Source organism: Archocentrus centrarchus, unplaced genomic scaffold (assembly GCF_007364275.1).
Source record: "Archocentrus centrarchus isolate MPI-CPG fArcCen1 unplaced genomic scaffold, fArcCen1 scaffold_50_ctg1, whole genome shotgun sequence".
Classification (NCBI taxonomy): domain Eukaryota; kingdom Metazoa; phylum Chordata; class Actinopteri; order Cichliformes; family Cichlidae; genus Archocentrus; species Archocentrus centrarchus.
In genome coordinates, this window is record NW_022060273.1 from 1,383,440 (window position 1) to 1,403,170 (window position 19,731).

The following is a 19,731-nucleotide window of genomic DNA, read 5'->3' on the forward strand; positions in this document are numbered from 1 at the left end:
CGCTCCGGCGCGTTTACCTCTTCTGCGTCTTTTCCATGTCCCATAGACGGCCGCTGCACCTCCAACTAAGGTCTCCAAAAAACTTTCTGGGTTTGTGAAAACTGGAGAAAAACTGTCCGGGATTGACTGCCTGATGTTAAGCAGTTCGTCTCTTGAGTAGGTTATAGAGTTTGAGTATCCGTAATTACAAATAATAAGCAAAAACCAGGATAATACTAGAGAGCACGGTACCGAGGCGGCCATACGAGGCACCATCTTGATCTGCGACCAAACCTTTATCAAATCTTTATCACATATACTTTTTTCAGTTTGTCCTCAGCATTGTTCTGCAATGTAGCAAATCATGAAAAAGATGAACTCTCTGCATTACAAATCCCAACACGTCATTTTAAAGCCTAACAAACTAGTTCAATTCTGCGTCTACATGTAGAATTCTGTCTAGAATTCAACCAAATATGGCATGTTAGAGACATGTTAAGCTGATGAATTTTAACTGGTGTGCAGATCTTTTGTAGCAGGTAACAAAGATTTTCTGGAAAAATAAGTGTGTGCTTGGCCCATGTTCAGATAAAAAAGATGGAGGACATGGTAGCGAGCTGTGAAACTCAGAGGGAACTTATGGCATTGAGGCACACACTGGAGCTCTTGGAGGAGGAGAAGAAGGAGTACCGAAACAAATGCTCCAAGGCTGAACTGGAGGCCAAGGACCTGCGGTTTACAGGTGAGGTCACACAATATTGGAACTGTGAGGGGCATTGTGCAGTATGGAGGCCAGCGAAGTATTAACACTGTAGAGGGAACACTGTGCGCATAGGTTTCAACAATCCAAAAGGACCCAACTGATTTAAAGTACGACCTTGAGATTCTCTTCATGGCTTTTGCCAGCCTCAGAGACTATTGCTTACTATAATAGTTAAAATTTTCTGTCCTTGGTGATATGTTGGTACTGTAACTGGATGTGTCTGATGGGCCAGTTGAAGAGCTTCAGAAAAAGCTTCAGGCAGCTACCAACCCGCCCCCAGCTCCAGCACCCCCACCACCACCACCTCTGCCTCCTCCAGCCCTGGCTCCAGCCACAAACCCACTCAGGTTTGAGCACACACAGTTTGTTCTGTACATCATCAATGTGTGATGGAATAATTAGACAATGAAATGAAAGGAAAAGAAAACGTGTTTAAATCGTGGGACTCAGTTGTTCTACTAGGAGACCTCCACACTCATGTAGTCAATGACAGTAAAGCCTGGAGGGCTTTGACTGAGAGGAATAGCTTGCTTGTTCTCAACCTGGCACTGATAAAAAACAATCACCTATGCTTAAGAGCTGAAAGTAGTGACGGAAAAAATCACAGATACAAATGGCTTAAATAAGCTTCCTCCAAATGGCATGTTGGCTCAATCTTAAGGAGCCACTCCTTTGCATTGAAAGGAGCCACTTCCAGTGACTTATTGACACCTTCTAGGTGAGATTTTTCATGCGTGTCCAATTAGGTTGACACTCAAGGGTAGACCCAGGAATTAATGGAGAGATTAAGTTTCTCAGCTGGGTTGGGAATGCCTTGTTTGCCTAAATTTGCAATGACTATGACTGTGTCTAATATCCCTGCTGTTTACACACAACTGTCCCTAAGGTAACCTGTATCTACAGTACCATTCTTTTATATGAACGGGTGACTGTACTTCACAAGGATACTTTGAAACTAGCAGAATAAATTAACTAAATACTACTACTAAACAACAACTAACTGATCAATGTATTGGATGGTGTTTTCCCATATAGCTCACTGTTGTCACTGATTCGAAAGAGAAGAGATATCAGAACTGACATCCCACTGGTGGAACAGGACTCTGCCAAGACACCAGGTACACATCAAACATAATGCTGTACTAACCTGTTAATTAATTAACTATATTTTTACTATGGTAAATGATGAATGCTAGGGTAAATAGGTTGGTTACTGTCCATTATTTAGAACATGGAGTATTTTTTTTTTCTAAAGTAATTTATGGTTTTGATGCATACACAGTTTCATACAGTAAAGGCTTTCAGTAGCAGCAGAAATTTACGTATTAAGTTGTTTGAGCTAGTTGATTTTCTTCAACACAAAGTGTTTGAAAGACAAAAATATCATTTATTATATAATATAATTATAATAATATATTATAATTATATATATATATATATATACAATTATTATTATTATTATTATTATTTTTTTTTTTTAGGGTAGTGCAGTTCTGCTGCAGTTTATGCTTTAGGTCAGTGCTCGTCAACTCCAGGCCTCGAGAGCCGGTGTCCTGCCGGTTTTAGATGTGTCTCTGCTTCAACACACCTGAGTCAAATATAGAAGTCATTAGCAGGACTTGACTGCGTACTGAGGAGGTAATTCAGCCATTTGATTCAGGTGTGTTGGATCAGGGACACGTCTAAAACCTGCAGGACAGGGGCTCTCGAGGCCTGGAGTTGACGAGCCCTGCTTTAGGTTATTCTAGCCTCCATAGTGGCTTCTTGCATCTTGTTGTCAAGTCTTTGTCTCTTTTATGTGATTCCAAATTTAGTTAATTCCTGTTTCATTTTGTTAGTCATTGCCATTTTATTTCCTTTGTTATTGTCTTAATCGGTGTGTTGTCATACTGCGTTTCTGTTTGCTTATGTTTTGATTTCTGGACTTTTGGACTTCTTGTTTTGCCTTAATCAAAGGTTCATTTTTAGCTTTACTGCTGACGACAGACTGATCAACTTTTTGCTAAATTAGCTACTCTTTGGTTATTTATGTTTGAAATCTTCTGAAACTTGGCACAAATACTCGGTAAGGCAAAATAGGGGAGATGGCTTTTCAGTTTTTTATTTTTATTTGTAATTTTTTTGTTTAAATTAATTTTCAAAAATTTCAAGAAATGCTGTACCTTTAATCCCTACTCCTCCCTTATTCATAGGCCAACTCTTTTGGTATGAGTATTCAATGTGTAAAATCCTTCAGACTAGCTAGGATACTTATTCTCTAACTTTTCTGTAAGAACACTTTTTTAAATTCATTATTTTTTTTTTAAATATTTTGATGCATGTCAGAAGGATTATTTTACTTACTTCCTGATTGACAAGACACGGGAGAACAATTTTTAACAAGCACATATGTGATGCATGTTAATTTTGTATTTCATTCTCTTCTGCTATTTTCTTTCATTGTGTTTCAGTGTAGGAGTTCCGGTTTTGAATTCTAATTTTGCTTTTCAAATTTCGTTCTTCTACACGCGTGTAGAAGAATGAACAAATGTGCCAAATGGTGCATGAGAAATTCAAACTTTAAATCTTCATCATTGGCCTGTTAGGTCAGGATGTTAAATTCTTCAATTTGTGCAGAGAAATTGGAAGCCTTGACTTGTTAGAGCAGGTAGGACATCTGTGTTGACTGAATAGGTTATACTGTGCCCTCATTTTTTAAAATAGTTTTTGAATATGTGATGCCTGAATTGAGCACTACGCACGGGGAATTTGTTGGAATTACACACAAGGCTGAATAGGTGCAACCCAAGGATCTTCTACTCTGACACCTGAATAATAGTCTCCTTTTGAGTACTGGAGAAAAATATTTTACGATTACTTTAACACAAAATAGTCTTTGTGTGACATTTTAAAGACATCTTAAGTGGCAATTGTTCCTTTGTGTGTGCCACTGAATGTTCGATGTTAGAAAATTAAATATTCACATTGCTTTGCGAATGGGCAGCATTATTGTAGAATTACATTTTTTGTCCTTTGAAAATTTAAGGATGAAAAATTGTTGAATAGTGTGTGTTTTTACACAGAGAGTCAAAATGGATTCTAGAATAAATCTGGTAACCTTACCCACCACAAAGGCCCTGGACTCTACAGATGTACTTTGAATATTTGGAAATTAGCAAGATTAGTAACAATTAATTGTTAGCCAAATCAACCTCCAGAAATCCCAGTAATGCAGAACAGACTGATGTTTAATGCAGAATTAAGAGGAAAAAGCCCCCCCACACGCTACCAAAAAAACCAAAGAAACAAACAAAAAAAAAAACCAACAAAAAAAATTCATCAATCAGTCCCGGGGCCTTTTGCATTTTTAGGTTTTTAATCTGAATTAACTCTCTTTCAGTTGCAGAGCTAATGATGCCTTTGAATTACACCATGCTTCATACCTCTCAAAATCATTTAAACTCACTACAATTTTTGGCAGTGTTCCTAATCTAGTGCTGGTGGAGTCATTAAATATGATCTCTGTGAAAAAAAACTAAAGCTTCAAGCCTGGTGGTGAAATCAGTTTCTCTTGTTTGCTTTGGCCAAATTCTCTGCCTCTGTCCTCAGGTCTCACTCTGGTCCTGCTCCAGGTTCAAGGTGTTTTGTAATCTTCCACAGCTAACGGAAATACTATAAAAAGATTTCCACAGCAAGAGATTTCTGCCTTTTACCAGACTCTGTGTGTGTGTGTGTGTGTGTGTGTGTGTGTGTGTGTGTGTGTGTGTGTGTGTGTGTGTGTGTGTGTGTATCGCTCACTTGCTAACAGAAGTGGATGTCAGGCAGCAGGCAGTGGAGGAAATGATGCAAAGGATTAAGAAAGGGGTTCAACTTCGACCTGTCAGCCAGTCATCTAACAGGGCCAGGAGACAGGTAAGTTCAGCGATCATTTTAAAGTCAGTTCATGGAAGCTTTTAACCTCCATTTTCATGGTGTTAACTGTCAGTAACAGTTGGTAATACAGAAACATTGTCTGGCAGGCAGTGTGCCATTCTTGTTGTACTTGAACACCAAAAAAAAATCAAGTTCAGATTAATTTGTACTGCAGGTGTATTCTTAAACCAGTGCAGAGGCTGTACCACGCTCCTGTCTCTATATTGTAAAATATGTTCACATGAAATCTTTGGTGATTAAGACTGAAGTCTTTTAAAGAGTCAGCAAACAGAATTATTTTTCATGTTTTTAAACAAACTTCAAAGAACCCAACATGACAGTTTACTTACCGATCATCACCTGAGGAACTACTCTTTAAATCAAGACTTCCTGCAGTCTAAGTTACTGTAGGGATGGAGTTTGAGTTTGCTACGTTTTTTAAGGAAGAGAATAAGGGGTGCCAAATCTTTTCTTATTACTGAGTTTGTTTTTAAAAATAAATGTGATTCTCTTATTGCAGAGTATCTGTGAACATGATTAGCCAGAGTTTAATATGACTTTGTCTTTGTTTTTCCAAAATGAAGCACTAAGCATCTAACAGAAACTGTTGGATCTTTCCGTTGTGTGAGCTATCTCATTGTGTGCTGAGACTGGAGAATCCTTACTCTCCAAGATAGTCTGGCTGATATATGAGAAAGGCATTATAAACTTACTGTGCAAAAGTTCAATTCAGTGTTCAAAATAACTCAATTAAGCTAAATGTGAATGAGATCACAAGTTAGAAGACAGAGAGAGATTGTAGAAGTGGGTTACAAAAAAATGTGAGGTATATTAAGCTCAATCAATATTATATTAAGTCAATACAAAATGTATCACAGGTCCTAAGTCGCTGTGATTGAGATACAGTTTCAGTGATGAAGCCATCTTGAGGTTAATATTGGTTTGTTAGAGGGGTGGATTTCAATTTGAGCAATAAACTTCTTAAACTGTGATGAAGTTCATAATATGAACAGTTGATGAACACACTCTGAAGGTGCAAAGCTTTATGTTTGCAAATGTGAACCCTCCGTGTCTCATGGATCACAGTGTGTGTGTGTTTTACATGTACTTTTTATTTGGACTCAGCAGCAAAAGAATTTGTTAGACAAACAAAGAAAAGAGTGTCACCTACAGAGAGTAAGAAGAAAAGCTTAGACTATGTAGACATTTCACAAAAAGACAGACATAAGACATAAAAACATGAAAGGTGAGCACCATGGATACATGGCTGGAAGGATAATGGATGTGTGCGAATGTAGCAGAAAATGACTTCTCATCTTTGCTAAAATTGCTGAACTAAACCACCAGCTACAGACGTCCACTGTTCTGAGACCTGAGTGAGTTTTTTTGTACATTGAGCATATATTGTTCAGGGCTCTTAAATCCATCAGTGTAGGGAATTATCTAAGAGCTTGTTGTTTTGATAAAACATGACATATGGCAAAGACATCTTTTAGTCTGCTTGTTCCTCCGCCTCAACAACTCAGCCAAATTAGATAGCATTAGGACCTGCTCTACAAGGTAATTATAAATAATGAGGATGGGAAAATTGGCGTGACTCAAAATGATTGTGTGTTGACATATTTGCTTCTTGTAGAAAGCATACTTCCTCATGCTTGGTTACAGTGTCTCATCTTTGTGGTAAGAGGTGCAGTTTAGCCTCTAAGTGCTGAATGAGGAAAAATAAGTATAATGTGTCAGACTGCTGTTTATTTACCAAACCCATTTTTTCCCTCCTATTTTCCTTTTATCAGATGGAGAGGCTGCCCTCTAATTCTGCCATTCAGGAACTTAAAGGAATCATGGTAATGGGACTTTAAAAAAATCAAACATCCTCACAAGCCATATTTTACTAGTTGAACTTTCACTGTGTTTCCACATCAGGAGAGACTTTGTTTTTGATAGCATATAAAGATATGCTTGCAATACAATTTAACGTCAAAATATACTAACAAGTCAAGAGATTAAAGTACTGGTGCAAAGTTAAAGAAGTTAATTAGGATACCTACATGTTAAATATACAAGATGAAGACTAGCATAATCTGTTCTAGTATACTTAATTACATATCCTCTGCTGTTGAAGTCAGATGTAAAGAAGAGGCAGATAAAACAATTTCCTCATATACCTCCATGTTTTAAGATGCATTTGCTCCTTTATAGTTCTTTTCCCTGATCTGTATTTGTCTGTGTTTTTGTTGAACTGCCAGGGGAATTTTAATAGAACCTTCCACCAACCAAAGGTAGTATCTCCAACAACAACCCATGACGACGAGCTGCAGAGGGTCCTGCTGAGACGACGGGATGTGCTGGAGTCCTAACACAGTGGTGAGACACTTGACATGATCATTACTGATCAGTCATTCATCCTGATCACTTGTCTCGTCACTCAATCGGTAGTTTATTTTAATCTAACACATCACCAAGCAGCCTCATTAGCTCAAAAAGAAACATAAGAATGTACAGATTTTTTTTCACTGAAGTATGATCCTCCAAGACCAGAGATTACAGTCAAGTCAAGCCAGGTAATCGAATAGTTGTCACACAGTTACAAGAGTTAACCATTTCAACACTCAGCATATTTTTTGCATCATAAAGGCTGAGAAACAGTCTGTGCTACATTGTAAACAAAATCCAAATCATGATTAAAAAAACCCATAAATGTAAATTTCACAGGTGCACACAGCATGCAGCCTGTTGAGACAGCAGTGAAACAGCAATGGTGAATGTGTCGCCACAACCAACAAAGATATTGACAGTCTGTCATGAGGGTCCTCAAACTGCTTAGCATAGACAACCAAATTAAAAATATAAACTGAAACTAAAGTTAATGAATACAATTTTTTTTTTTAGGAAAAATAAACAGATGAGTTTGCTGGAACTACTATGCTCAAGTAAAATTCAACATGGATCCTTCTTTAGTATTTGATTTAAAAAATGTGTAGTGAGGTTCATGACTTCAGCGAGGCATGAACCTCACTATGTTAGCTATTTAGCATGGAGAACAGGCTAATTACATGGTTCAAATGGTAAGACATGTTTGTACAAACAGTGTTTGTATCTACCAATGTTTAGTCAACTGTTTGGAGACAGCCCTGTGCTTAATAATAAAACAGAATCACTAAATTCAGTCCAAACCGAATTACTGGCTCATTCAGGATACTCCGTATCCTTGGGTAAGATGCTGAACCCCAAGTTGCCTCTAATGCATCCATTGCAGTTTGAGTGTGTGTGAATGTGAATGTTAGAAAGCACTTAGACGTAGATTGGGATCATCAGGTGAATGAGACGTGAGTACTCGACTCAATAGAAAGGTGCTATATACAGTGCTTAACAAATTAATGGACTCTATCATAAATACAAGAAAATAAAAATATTTTAGAAATCTGTCAAAAGCTTGTTTAAAACTAAAAATTATGTTGTCATTTGTTAGGCAAATAACAAGCTGAAACAATTAAGTAGTCCCTATTCACACTTTCAATACTACTGATATTTATTTAGACTCTTTCTCTGCGAGTGATCTTTCTGAGTTAACTTCAGTTATTACTTCCTTCAAACCATCAGCATATCTGTTATACCCTTTTCCAACACGACTGCTCACAGAAATTCTACCAATAATTAATGCTTCGATCTTAGATATGATCAATCTATCTCTCTTAATGGGCTACGTACCACAGGCCTTTAAGGTGGCAGTAATTTTAATCCATTGCTTCAAAAGCGATCACTTGAACCAGCTGTTGTAGCTAATTATAAGTCAATCTCTTATGCACCTGCATAATTTTGTTAAATAATTATTGCACACTTTCTGTAAATCCTATAAACTTCATTTCACTTCTCAAATATTCATCTGCTACAGTATATGATAGATTTAACTGAAACTGCTGATCTGAACAACCAATGATTTATAAAGGAAAATCATTAAAAATTTTAAGGGGCACCCAAACTTTTGCATACCACTCTACATGTAAACAGGGAGTCTCACACACTAAGGTTAATTATGGAGTTCCAAAGTTTTCTGTTCTAGGACCAGTTCTATTTACATCATACATGCTTCCTTTAGGCAGTATTATTAGAAGGCATAGTGTACATTTCCATTGGTGTGCAGATGATACCCAGCTTTATCTTTCCATGAAGCCAGATGACACACATCAATTAGTTAAACTGCAGGAATATCTTAAAGACATTAAGGCCTGGATGACCTCTAATTTCCTGCTTCTAAATTCAGATAAAACTGAACTTATCGGTGTTCCAGCTAGTGGCTGATTGTTGAGAATTTTGGTTTGCTATCAGAACAGTTCATTATCACCACAATCAACAAGTGAGCATGGCCATTAGCATTAGTAAGCAGTTGTCCGAGGTGCCTGACATTTGCTTCAGTCAATTTTGTTTTCTGCTTCTTCTTTGGTGCATTTTGTAAGCACCAGTCTCGACAGTGCAGAGCATACCTGACCACACTGTGACAACACTTCGTCTTGCCCTATTTGTCTTATAGACCAACCATCATCACAAACTGCTTTAATGTGGACTCTTGCCATTTCAGTGAGTTCTTGACATTTTACTGTTTTGAATAGGAGTGAGGAATTTCAAACTGAATTCATGATTTCATACCCAAATTTGAACCGGTAAACTGGACTGCTCTGAGAAGTCAGAAATTAATCAAGCATAATATTTAACCACTAAAACAAATTTATTTCTGTGCAAGAATGCAAGTAAATAACTGTCATTTGTAATCTTAATCAAAAAAATAATGTGCTTTAGTATTTTTTTTCAGCTGTTTTGTAAAACAGTAAATTTGAAAATTCATCAATAACAATAATTATATTCCAGTATTGAAAATATCCATCCATCCATCCATCCATTTTCTTGAGCTTATCCAGGGCTGGGTCATGGGGGCTGGAGCCTAAGAACTCCTAGCCTTCTCTCTTCCCAGCCACGTCCTCCAGCTTATCTGGGGGAACACCAAAGTGTTCCCAGGCCAGCCAAGTGATACAATCCCTTCAGTGTGTCCTGAGTCTGCCCCAGGACACACCCAGGGCCTCCCCCCAGCAAGACATGCCCAGAGCACATCACCCAAGAGGCAATCAGGAGGCATCCTAGTCAGACGCCCGAACCACCTCAACAGGCTCCTTTCGATGTGGAGGAGCAGCAGCTGTTCTCTGAGCCCCTCCCGGATTCCTGCACTCCTCACCCTATATCTAAGGGAGAGGCCAGCCACTCTTCGGGGGAAGCTGATTTCTGTTGCTTGTATCCACAATCTCATTCTTTCAGTCACTACCCAAAGCTTGTGACCATGGGTGAGGGTAGGAACATAGACTGACCAGTAAATTTACCACTTCACGTTTGACCACAATGGACTGTTGCAGTGTCCACATCACTGCAGCCGCAGCATCATCTGCCAATCTCCCCCTCCCTTCCCCCCTCCCTCGTGAACAAGACCCTGGGATAGTGAGGCTCCATTTACACAAGTATGTTTTCAGTGGAAACTGTCGTTTCTGTTTTTGAAAAGTAACACGTTCAGATGGAAATGTTTCAAAAATGATCTCCATTTACACGAAAACACAAGACATTAAAAACACTGTAGTTCCCATTGCTGGGCCACAAGTTGGCAGTGTGGATGTAGGAGTTGCAACCATTGTTCACATGTGCCAGTACCCCTGTTTTCAAAAAGTAGCATTTTCGCCCGTTTACATTGAAATGGAAACCGTAGCAGTTTGAAAACGCTCCACTCTGGAACCCATTTTCAAAAAGTATCGTTTTCATGCCGTTCTCATCTAAACTGGAGGCTGAAACACATCAAAACTTTTTTGTTTTCATCTGAAAACGTTCTCATGTAAACAGGGCCTTAAACTCCTTCACTTGAAACAGCAACCCATCCCTGACCCGGAGTGTGCACTCCACCTTTTTCCAGTTGAGGATAATGACCTCATCTGCAAAAAGCAGAGATGAGATTAGTAAAGGGGCGATGAGATTCTGAGGCCACCAAGGTGGAAACCTTCCACCACTTGGCTATGCCTTGAAATTCTGTCCATAAAAAATTATGAACAGAATCGGTGAAAAAGGGCAGGCCTGGCAGAGTCCGACACCTACCAGAAGCAAGTCTGACTTATTACTGGCAATGTGGACCAAGCTCTAGCTGCAGCTGTACAGGGACTGAATGGCCTGTAACAACACGCCAAACACCCCATACTCCCACAGCACCCCACACAGGATGCGGTAGAATGCCTTCTCTAGGTCCACAAAGCACATGCAGACTGGATGGGGAAAATCCCACACACACTCAAATATCCTTAAGAGAATAAAGAGCTGGTCCAGTGTTCTGCAACCAGGACAAAAACTGCATTGTTCTTCTTTAATCCAAGGTTTGACTAACGGATGAACCATCATTTCCAGCACCCTGGCATACAGGTGCTGGTCATAAAATTAGAATATCATGAAAAAGTTGATTCATTTCAGTAATTCCATTCATTTGGAATATATCAGTCTGTGTGTAATGAATGAATATAATATACAAGTTTCACTTTTTTGAATGGAATTACTGAAATAAATCAACTTTTTCATGATATTCTAATTTTATGACCAGCACCTGTATACCTTCCCAGGGAGGCTGAGGAGTGTGATCCCCCCAGTAGTTGGAGCACACCCTTCAACCCCCCTTCTTAAAGATAGGAACCACCACCCCAGTCTGCCAATTCAGTGGCACCGCCTCAGATCTCCACACAATGTAGCACAGGCGTGTCAACCAAGACAGCCTTCAACAACTGAAACAGCGTCCAGAACCCAGGCTGCATGTTGAGGTGAGCCCAACTATATATAGCCAGTATCTCTCAACCTCATGCCCTAGCTTAGGCTTCTGAGAGAGGTGATGTTCCACGTCCCAAAATCGAGTCTTGATAGCCAGGGATTGGTCCACCAGGGCCGCCGCCCTTGGCCTTCACCTGACACACTGCATCCAACCCCTATGGTGTCTCCTGCAGGTGATGGGCCTACAGGAGGGCGGGCTCATGTCTCCTCTGAGCCCGCCCTAGGCCAGGTTGGGCCAGGCAAGCGCTGTCCTGTGAGCTCCCTCCCCAGGTCAGACTCCAGAGTGGGGCCCCAGTAATCCTATCCTGGGCAAGGTAAACTTTTCCTTTGTTGTATCTGCCATGAGGGTCATTGGAATTGATATTTGTCTGGCCTCTCACCCAGGACCAATTTGCCTTTATCATTTTGATCAAAGAGCTTGCACATATTCATTGATTAGGGATTACAGAAATATAAAAATTGATTTTGGTAAAGACCTGTGAATTTAGGGCAGGTGTGGCGTAATAAATTTGTTAAACACTGTAAGTAGTGGCCCATTCACCATTATTTTTTTTTAAAAAAGGATGAAAGAGAAATTGATCTTTTAGAGCAGAGTGTCTTTGTTTATGGCTTGCTGTTACTTTGTTTCACATGCAAAGGAACACACTGTGAGTTCAACTTGTCATGGTGTCCTCTTTGACAGATTCTCAGCATAGTCATTCTTACCTGCTGTAGCCTGTGTGAAAGGTGATGCTGCAGATTGGTTTAACGACTGTGTGTCTCTTTGTGCAGGTCAGCATCTTCTTCTGTGCAGTGTGAGAGGTATCCCCAACTGAGCTCCGGCCTCGCTTGAGGATTCACATGTACAGAATGGATCTGGGTGACAGAAGATTACTATTCAGCATCATTATCCAACCTTTTATTCTATTGTATGAGTATACATTTAAAATAACATGGGACTGTGTTACTGACTCAGAATACAGTCAAATGGATTCTTGGTGGATTTCTCTGTCACAATGGAAATCAGAGGAGTTCCTGTGGATATGAATCAAGCCAGAGGTTGCACAAGTGCTCAAGTGAGTTAGTTATTTACACTAGGCAGTTTGATTCCAGTAAAATGAAAAACGTGTACCTCATACCACCTTTCCAGATTTCATTCAGCCCCTTTAATAAAAGCCCAAATCATTGTTTTGCATTATGACAAGTGGTGGAGCTGGTGTCATAGCCTTGAACTTTTGCCAAAGCAAAGTATGTCTCCAAATTGTTCTGTCTAGACGTGTTTTAAACTTGTAGCCTCCCAGCAAGCAATTACAGGCCTCTGTGATAGATTTTGTTTCCAATTGTTCCCCTCACTCACTCAAAGCCATTTTATGTTGGGTGCTGCATCCTGTTTTTCTGTATCCACCCTGCAGTTCGCTCTACCTGCTGTCACTTAAGAAACTGACATGCTTGTGGTCTCTTGACTTCTTTAAAAGATGATAAACAGAACTCCTAGCCCAGTGAATACATGTACCAGGGAGTCATTTGTCATTTATTTAAATGGCCAACACAGCATGCTTTGCAAAGTAGCCATGGATATGGTTTCAAGGGTCAGACAAAGTTTGGGCACACCTCTCACCCCCTCTCTCCCTCTGTCTCGATCGATAGATAGATAGATAGATAGATAGATAGATAGATAGATAGATAGATAGATAGATAGATAGATAGATAGATAGATAGATAGATAGATAGATAGATAGACACTGCTCAAAACATTAAAAGGAAGTATATTTAGCCATTAGTGATTTGATTTTACCTTCATATCTTAACTGTTTAAATTTCTTTGTTTGAAAAAACAAATTTCAGTACCACCGTATTGGTGTGACTGTACAGTTATTTTTCATTGTGACACATTGGACCTAAAGTCACAGAGAAAACATAAAATCTGAGTAGATTTGATTTTTTTTTTTTTTACTGTGAAAACCACAAAAATATTTAACTACTATTTTAATAACTTAAAATACAAATATAAGTTGTAAATTTCAAAAAAAGTATGCAGGAAAACATCAGAACAAAGTTATATACAACTATTTAGATTAAAATGCAGGCAATCCCTCAGGTGTTTTTTTATACAACTATTTACAGAATAATCAGGTGTCACAATAAGATGCCACAAAAATTATTTGTGCCACTCCAGTAAACAGTCACTGTCCACCACAAGACAGCGGTGCACATCACAGGCCTGATACTTCCAGGTGTGACACTTCTCCTGTTGAACCCCTGGAGACAGTGTTTACATTTGAGTCTGCCTTTGGTGGCTTTTTGGCAGCATCTGCCTTGTCCATGACTACACAGCACACTAAACACACTACACTACACACACCAATTCCAAACATCCTACATGCCACAAATCACTCAAATTTCAAAACTTACTATTTAATATCACTGTCTGTCCCAAAACTGTCCCAAAACTTTCACCTGTTGCTCAGCAACCAAATGCCATACATTAACATATAATTTTTCTGATTGGTTGATGTGTTGTGTTTTTCCACCTATCAGAAAGGGGATGTCATGATTATTATTATTATTATTATTATTATTATTATTTGGTTGGTCGTGTGTTTGTTTTTTTCCTCACACTTCCTGCTAGCGAAGATTCCATTTTTACCATTTCTTCCTACACCAAACGTGCATCATCATCTGCATCATCTGCTGCTGCGTCATCTTGAATCGACAATATCATTTGGACACGCTGGCGCATCCGTTGATTCCACAGGGTTAAATATCTGGGATATTGATCTGTCAGGGGGTTGTTAATTAGTTTCAACTGCTTTAGTGTTAATTAAAATTTTTTCAATAGTTTTGCATTTGGCCAGAGTCAATGTCATGGAGGCATGGAGAAAATTACAGGAGACAGGAGGATTCTAGGAGAGCTGGATAGTGCCTTAGAAGGTCCGTAATCCATCAGTAGGACAGGTATCTACTCCTTTGTACAAGGAGCAACTAGATGTGCACTGCCAGAGCTACCAAATGACCTCCAGCAGGCCACTGGTGTGAACATCTCAGACTAAACATCACAAAAAGAATTCATCAGGGTGACTGACACCCTCATGACATTCTCTAGTGGCCCTGTGCTCACGGCACTGTGGAGCCAAATTGGTATTTGCTAGAACACCAGAATTGGCAGGTCTACGATGGCATGCTGTACATTTTGCAGATGAGAGCAGGTTCACTCTGAGCACATGTGATAGGCAAACAAATATAAATTCATGTCTATATTCCTAAAACCCCCAACAAAAACTGCAAAGTACTGGATGAAGATGGTTTTGCTTCAATAAGCATGATTATTAATGAAAGAGTCAAAATTTGTCCACTCTGAAATAAAAGAAGTGAAGAAAAAAATGATGTACACCCTATGATAGGCTGATGACCTGTACAGGATATCCCCTGCCTCTCGCCCTATGACAGCTGGGATAGGCTCCAGCCCCCCCACAACCCTGAAACAGATAATCAGGAGAAGACAGATGGGTGGATCGAACTATCAAGAGAGTTAATAAAGCGGTTAATAAAATACTTTTGATGGAAAGCAGAGTCCTAGTAGACCTATGTCTACTAGGACTACCGGAACAGCGTGTCCATCAGCTGGTGGTACCAGAATTCCCATGAAATATCTTCAGTTCATCATCAGGCACTGACGGGAAGCAGTATGAAAGGCAGCAAAGCATTCTTCCTTCCTGAAAATTGAGAATCTGCACTTCAAAGAAGACCTTTCCTCAGATGACCGTCAAAGAACTGCACTGTGACCACTAGTTCAAAAATCAGATCTGAGGCATATCTTGCTGAAGGTGGAGGGAAAAGAAAAGAGCTTTAATATCCCGAATAATATGTAACCTCAAGGTGATGTATAAGTTATATAATTCCCACTTAGAGGGTCTCCAGGTTACTGTATTCAGCTAATTAATGTTGCACTTTTAGTTTTTATGTTGAGAGATCTTTCCAACTTTTGCTGTTACTGCTCACTAGTTCTCAGGGCACTAAGCTACCATTTACAATAGCGTTCCAACCTTGCAAGTAATTTCCTTTAATGCTCGAGGGTTAAGAGAGCCTACAAAAAGAAAGGTTATATTTCTGTATGCAAAACAATTGAAAACCAATTTTTGCCTAATTCAAGAAACTCATCTTGTACTGAATGAGCTTTATGAGCTTTAAACACCAAAATAGCATTTTGGTGTTTAAAGCAAAAATGTAAAAACTTAAGAGTTATATTCTTACTTCAATGTCACTCTCAACCACCTAAGGCTCTAACCACTCCTAATGCAGCTCTTAATAACCCTGTGCACAGTTTATAGAGGTTAAAAAACACTGATAAGATCAATTTCACATGGCAAAATAAGATGGGCTTCTCCAAATCAAAGATTGATTTCTGGTTAATATCAGATCACATCACTGGTGAAATTAAATCTGAAATTCTCCCAGCACCTCTCTCAGGCTTATTTCTCTGGAGATTAACAGCTCAGCTCAGCACCAAACAAGAAGAAATACAAAATAATGGAAGCTTAATAATTCACTTTTAAATGAATAACTACTACAAAAAGCTGTTCTAAACAAAATCAATAATTCCTGGAATATTGCCATCAGTCAAACAAGAATAATTGGGAAGTATTAAAATATGAACACAGAAAACTTAATGAAATCTGGTTCTGAACTAGCCGAAATACACAAAAAGAAGAATCAGAAATAGTTCATGATATCATATGCTTAAGCAACATTTTACCAGAAAACCTGTCATCAAAAGGGCAAGTAAAACTAAAACAACTACAAACCAAGCTTGATGAAATTTATATTTCAAAGGCTAAATAAGTTATTTGTTGCAGAAAGAAATGTCTAGAAGAGGGGGACAAAACTCACAGTACTTTTTTTTTTAACTTGAAAAACATCACCAAAAATATAATCCAAAGTTAATATTACTGAAGAGTCTCTTCATTTCATACGTGAAGAAGGAACTACATAACTCCTGGATTACTACTGAAGAAATTATCAAAGAATCTATAAACAGGTTAAAACTCAACAAATCAGATGGATTAACTGCAGAGCTTCATAATGCCACTTTTCCACGAGTACCTACTAAGCTCAACTCAACTTGGTTTTTAGGGTTTTCCATTAGGTGTTACTACCTGTTACCAGATACATTTTTAGTACCTACTCAGCTGAGGTTCCAAGTGCACCAAGTCGATCTGAAAATGTGAAGTCAACAGAATGGATGCCACTGATTGGCCAGGCAGTGATGTCATTAGATGAGTCATGAGAGCGACTCCTTCACAAGAATCAAACTCACAAAAATCAAAATGGCTACACGCTAACCAACACAGACGGTTTTGTGCTTCATTGCTGACGACAGAATCCGGAGGGAGCTAGACAGAGCTGTGTTTGTGTCACACAAATGACATCACTGGACTACCTTATTGAGGAAGTACTCAATTGTAATGGAAAATAAACACAACCTAGTACAGTCAAGTTGAGCCACGTAGGTACTAATGGAAAAGAGGCACAGAACACGCTCAAAGGAGATATCTCCTTTTCTATGTGAAGTATACCTAGAAAGCCTAGAATATGGTTCATTTCCCCCTACAATCACTCAAAGACTCATTACCTTAACAACAAAAAGAAGCTGTTTCTTGATCATTGGTGACTAATTACTCCATAGCAAAACAATTATAAAATTATTGCAAGTTGCATTGCAAAGAAACATAAACTCGTGATTGATGAACCTCAGTCTGGATTTATTACCGTTCAACATATAACCAACTTGTCTTAGATATCATAGATTACCCATAATTAATAGAGGATGGTGGCTTAATTTTATTCTTAGATGTTTTAGGCAAAGTTTTAGGCAAGCTTGCCCTGCATCTCTGTAGTTATTTATATTTGCAATGCAAATTTTATCAACCCAAATTACAAGTGGAATCTCTGGAATATATGTAGCTAATAAAAATATTATCAGTCAGCTGGCAGATGATACCACACTTTGTGTCATTAATACATTTTCTAAAGCCTCCAGTTTGACATGTAACATTAAAAAATGTGAATTGTTTCATATAAATTCCCATATGGACTGCATTTTATATGATATATCAACAAAATGCTGTTAAATAGCTTTGATATTCTATACAGAGACCACAATGTGAGATCATCTGAAAACTTCAACTCCTTAATCAAATTAGTTGAACAAAAGTTCAATATGTGGCTCCAGAGGGACCTGCCTATTTTAGGCAGATCCTTAATTACAAAAGCAGAAGCACTTGACATTCCCAAAACCTGTTTATTGAATATTGATTAATTAATCTTCAATTTGATTTGGAAAAACAAAAGTCATCTCATTAAGGAAAGCATCTTAATGAATAAACCCAATAAAGTTGGAATCAATGCCTTAGATTTTTCACTTTAAAAATTAAATTAAATATAAATATTAAAATTATTTATTCAGAAACTCTTAAAAATCTAGATTATGTTTGGAATGCTATCTCTCTCTCTTGTTAACTTAGTAGGAGGATTTTATTAACATGTAACTTGAGCATTTCCAAAATCCCTCTGAAAAGAATCTTTTTCACAAAGAGAGGTTATTAATCTGGTCAGCAACAAAGCAACTAGGAAAATGATCGAACCTCATTCTCAGAAACTTTCACCTCTCCATCCAGTGTTTCCTTCTGGAATAACACTTTTGAGACCAGAAACTGGGAATGGTTAAAGTTCCCACTGACCACCAAAGTAAGAGGTTACTTTCAAAATTGTTACCCTATGAAGATGTTTTAAAATGATGAATATAAACTGGAAATGGATGTTTTGTGTACATTCTGTAGAAACCATAATGAAACAGTGATGCATGTCTTCTTGGCATTGCTCCCTTACAAGAATCTTCAGGGCTGATATTATGAACTTTTTCATTTAATAAAAAGTATTCTTAAGGATAAAGATATGTTGTGGGTTAATTTATTTTTGACTCTTTTATTGATTCCTGGAAAATACCACAACCATACCAGGAAATTTTCACACCAAAAAACAAAGTTTAACACATTTTAATGTGGTTTTAATCATTATATGAACAGCTTGAAACCTAGACTTAATGGCAAGGCTCAAAAAACAAAACAAAACAAAAAAGTATTTTATAATTGAAACCAATTGTGTTGATAGATCATGTAAAACCAGCGTTATGACTATTAATTTACACCATGCTTTTTCCTGCTCATTGTCCTCACACGTGAAGCCCGGTTGGTGCAGGAAGAAATGGTAAAAACAGGATCTTCACTAGCAGGAAGTGCTTTGAGCAAACAAACAAATAAAAATATCACAGCATCCTCTTTCCTATTGGTGGAAAAATGCTCCACATTAACCAATCAAAATATATGGCAAGTTGTGGGATTTGGTTGCTGAGGATCAGGTGAAAGCTGTGAGAGACAGGGCGAAAGAGAGACAGCAATATTGAAATTTGAGACATGTTTGGCATGTATTGTGAGTGTGTGATTCAGTGTTTGGAGACTTGAATACAATTTGATGCCCATTTTGTAAATGATGGTCCTACTACAGTCAAAAGGGCAGATACAGCAGGTTATATTTTACTGTGTGAGTAATAAGCTGCTAGCAAATGAGTCTGCAGTGTTTCTTAACTGGGATCCAGTACTCACTTGTCATGGTTTCATCTTGAGGCTTCACAACAGGACAACATTAACCAGTTGGTGATATTGGTGGATACGTCCATCTTTTACCTACAGTCTACATTTCTGGGGACTTTTCTTTGAATGCAGGAATCAGCAACTATGTCATCTAGCAACTGTACTGATCTGGTCATTTTCAAGAGCCAATAGATTTTAAGAGAGCGATTACAATTTAATGAACATGATGAGGGATCATTTTGACTGGATGTATCTGTCAAGCTGCAAAGTGTTGATGGTGAATAGATAAAAGCTCTCTCACAGTGTTTTTCATTTGTTTTCCAACAAATCTCATTGGTAAAATACAGCTCTGAAAATACAAGACAGGATGTTTTGGTCTTATTTAATAAAATTCTACCAAATCTGTTTTTTTGTTTGTTTTCTTTTCGAAGCAGGAGTCATACCATCAGTCTCTGTTCTCAGCCCTGAACTCCCTTTTCTAGAAAACATTATGTTATGTCAGAAGTTATTTTCTCTTCACAACACATTTCATTAAATGGTTTTAAATCTAAATAGAATTTCTGGGTCACAAGGTTCAAATCAGCATGTTCATTTCTGTGACCCCCTCTGTAAACAGAATAGGAACTCTACTCTGCA

The 19,731-nt window shown here is 38.3% G+C and overlaps 1 protein-coding gene across 1 annotated transcript in view; it reads left to right on the top strand.

The window, feature by feature from the left end:
- shtn1 (shootin 1) overlaps window positions 1-12,944 on the top strand; it is a 75,732-nt gene extending 62,788 nt beyond the window's left edge. Inside the window, exons 10-16 of the mRNA XM_030725256.1 lie at window positions 568-721; window positions 975-1,089; window positions 1,778-1,860; window positions 4,530-4,633; window positions 6,427-6,477; window positions 6,880-6,997; window positions 12,242-12,944. Of these exons, the coding sequence (XP_030581116.1) occupies window positions 568-721; window positions 975-1,089; window positions 1,778-1,860; window positions 4,530-4,633; window positions 6,427-6,477; window positions 6,880-6,990 (618 nt within the window). The 3' untranslated portion in view covers window positions 6,991-6,997; window positions 12,242-12,944. The remainder of the gene's footprint in view (window positions 1-567; window positions 722-974; window positions 1,090-1,777; window positions 1,861-4,529; window positions 4,634-6,426; window positions 6,478-6,879; window positions 6,998-12,241) is intronic.
- The last annotated feature ends 6,787 nt before the right edge of the window (window positions 12,945-19,731 follow it).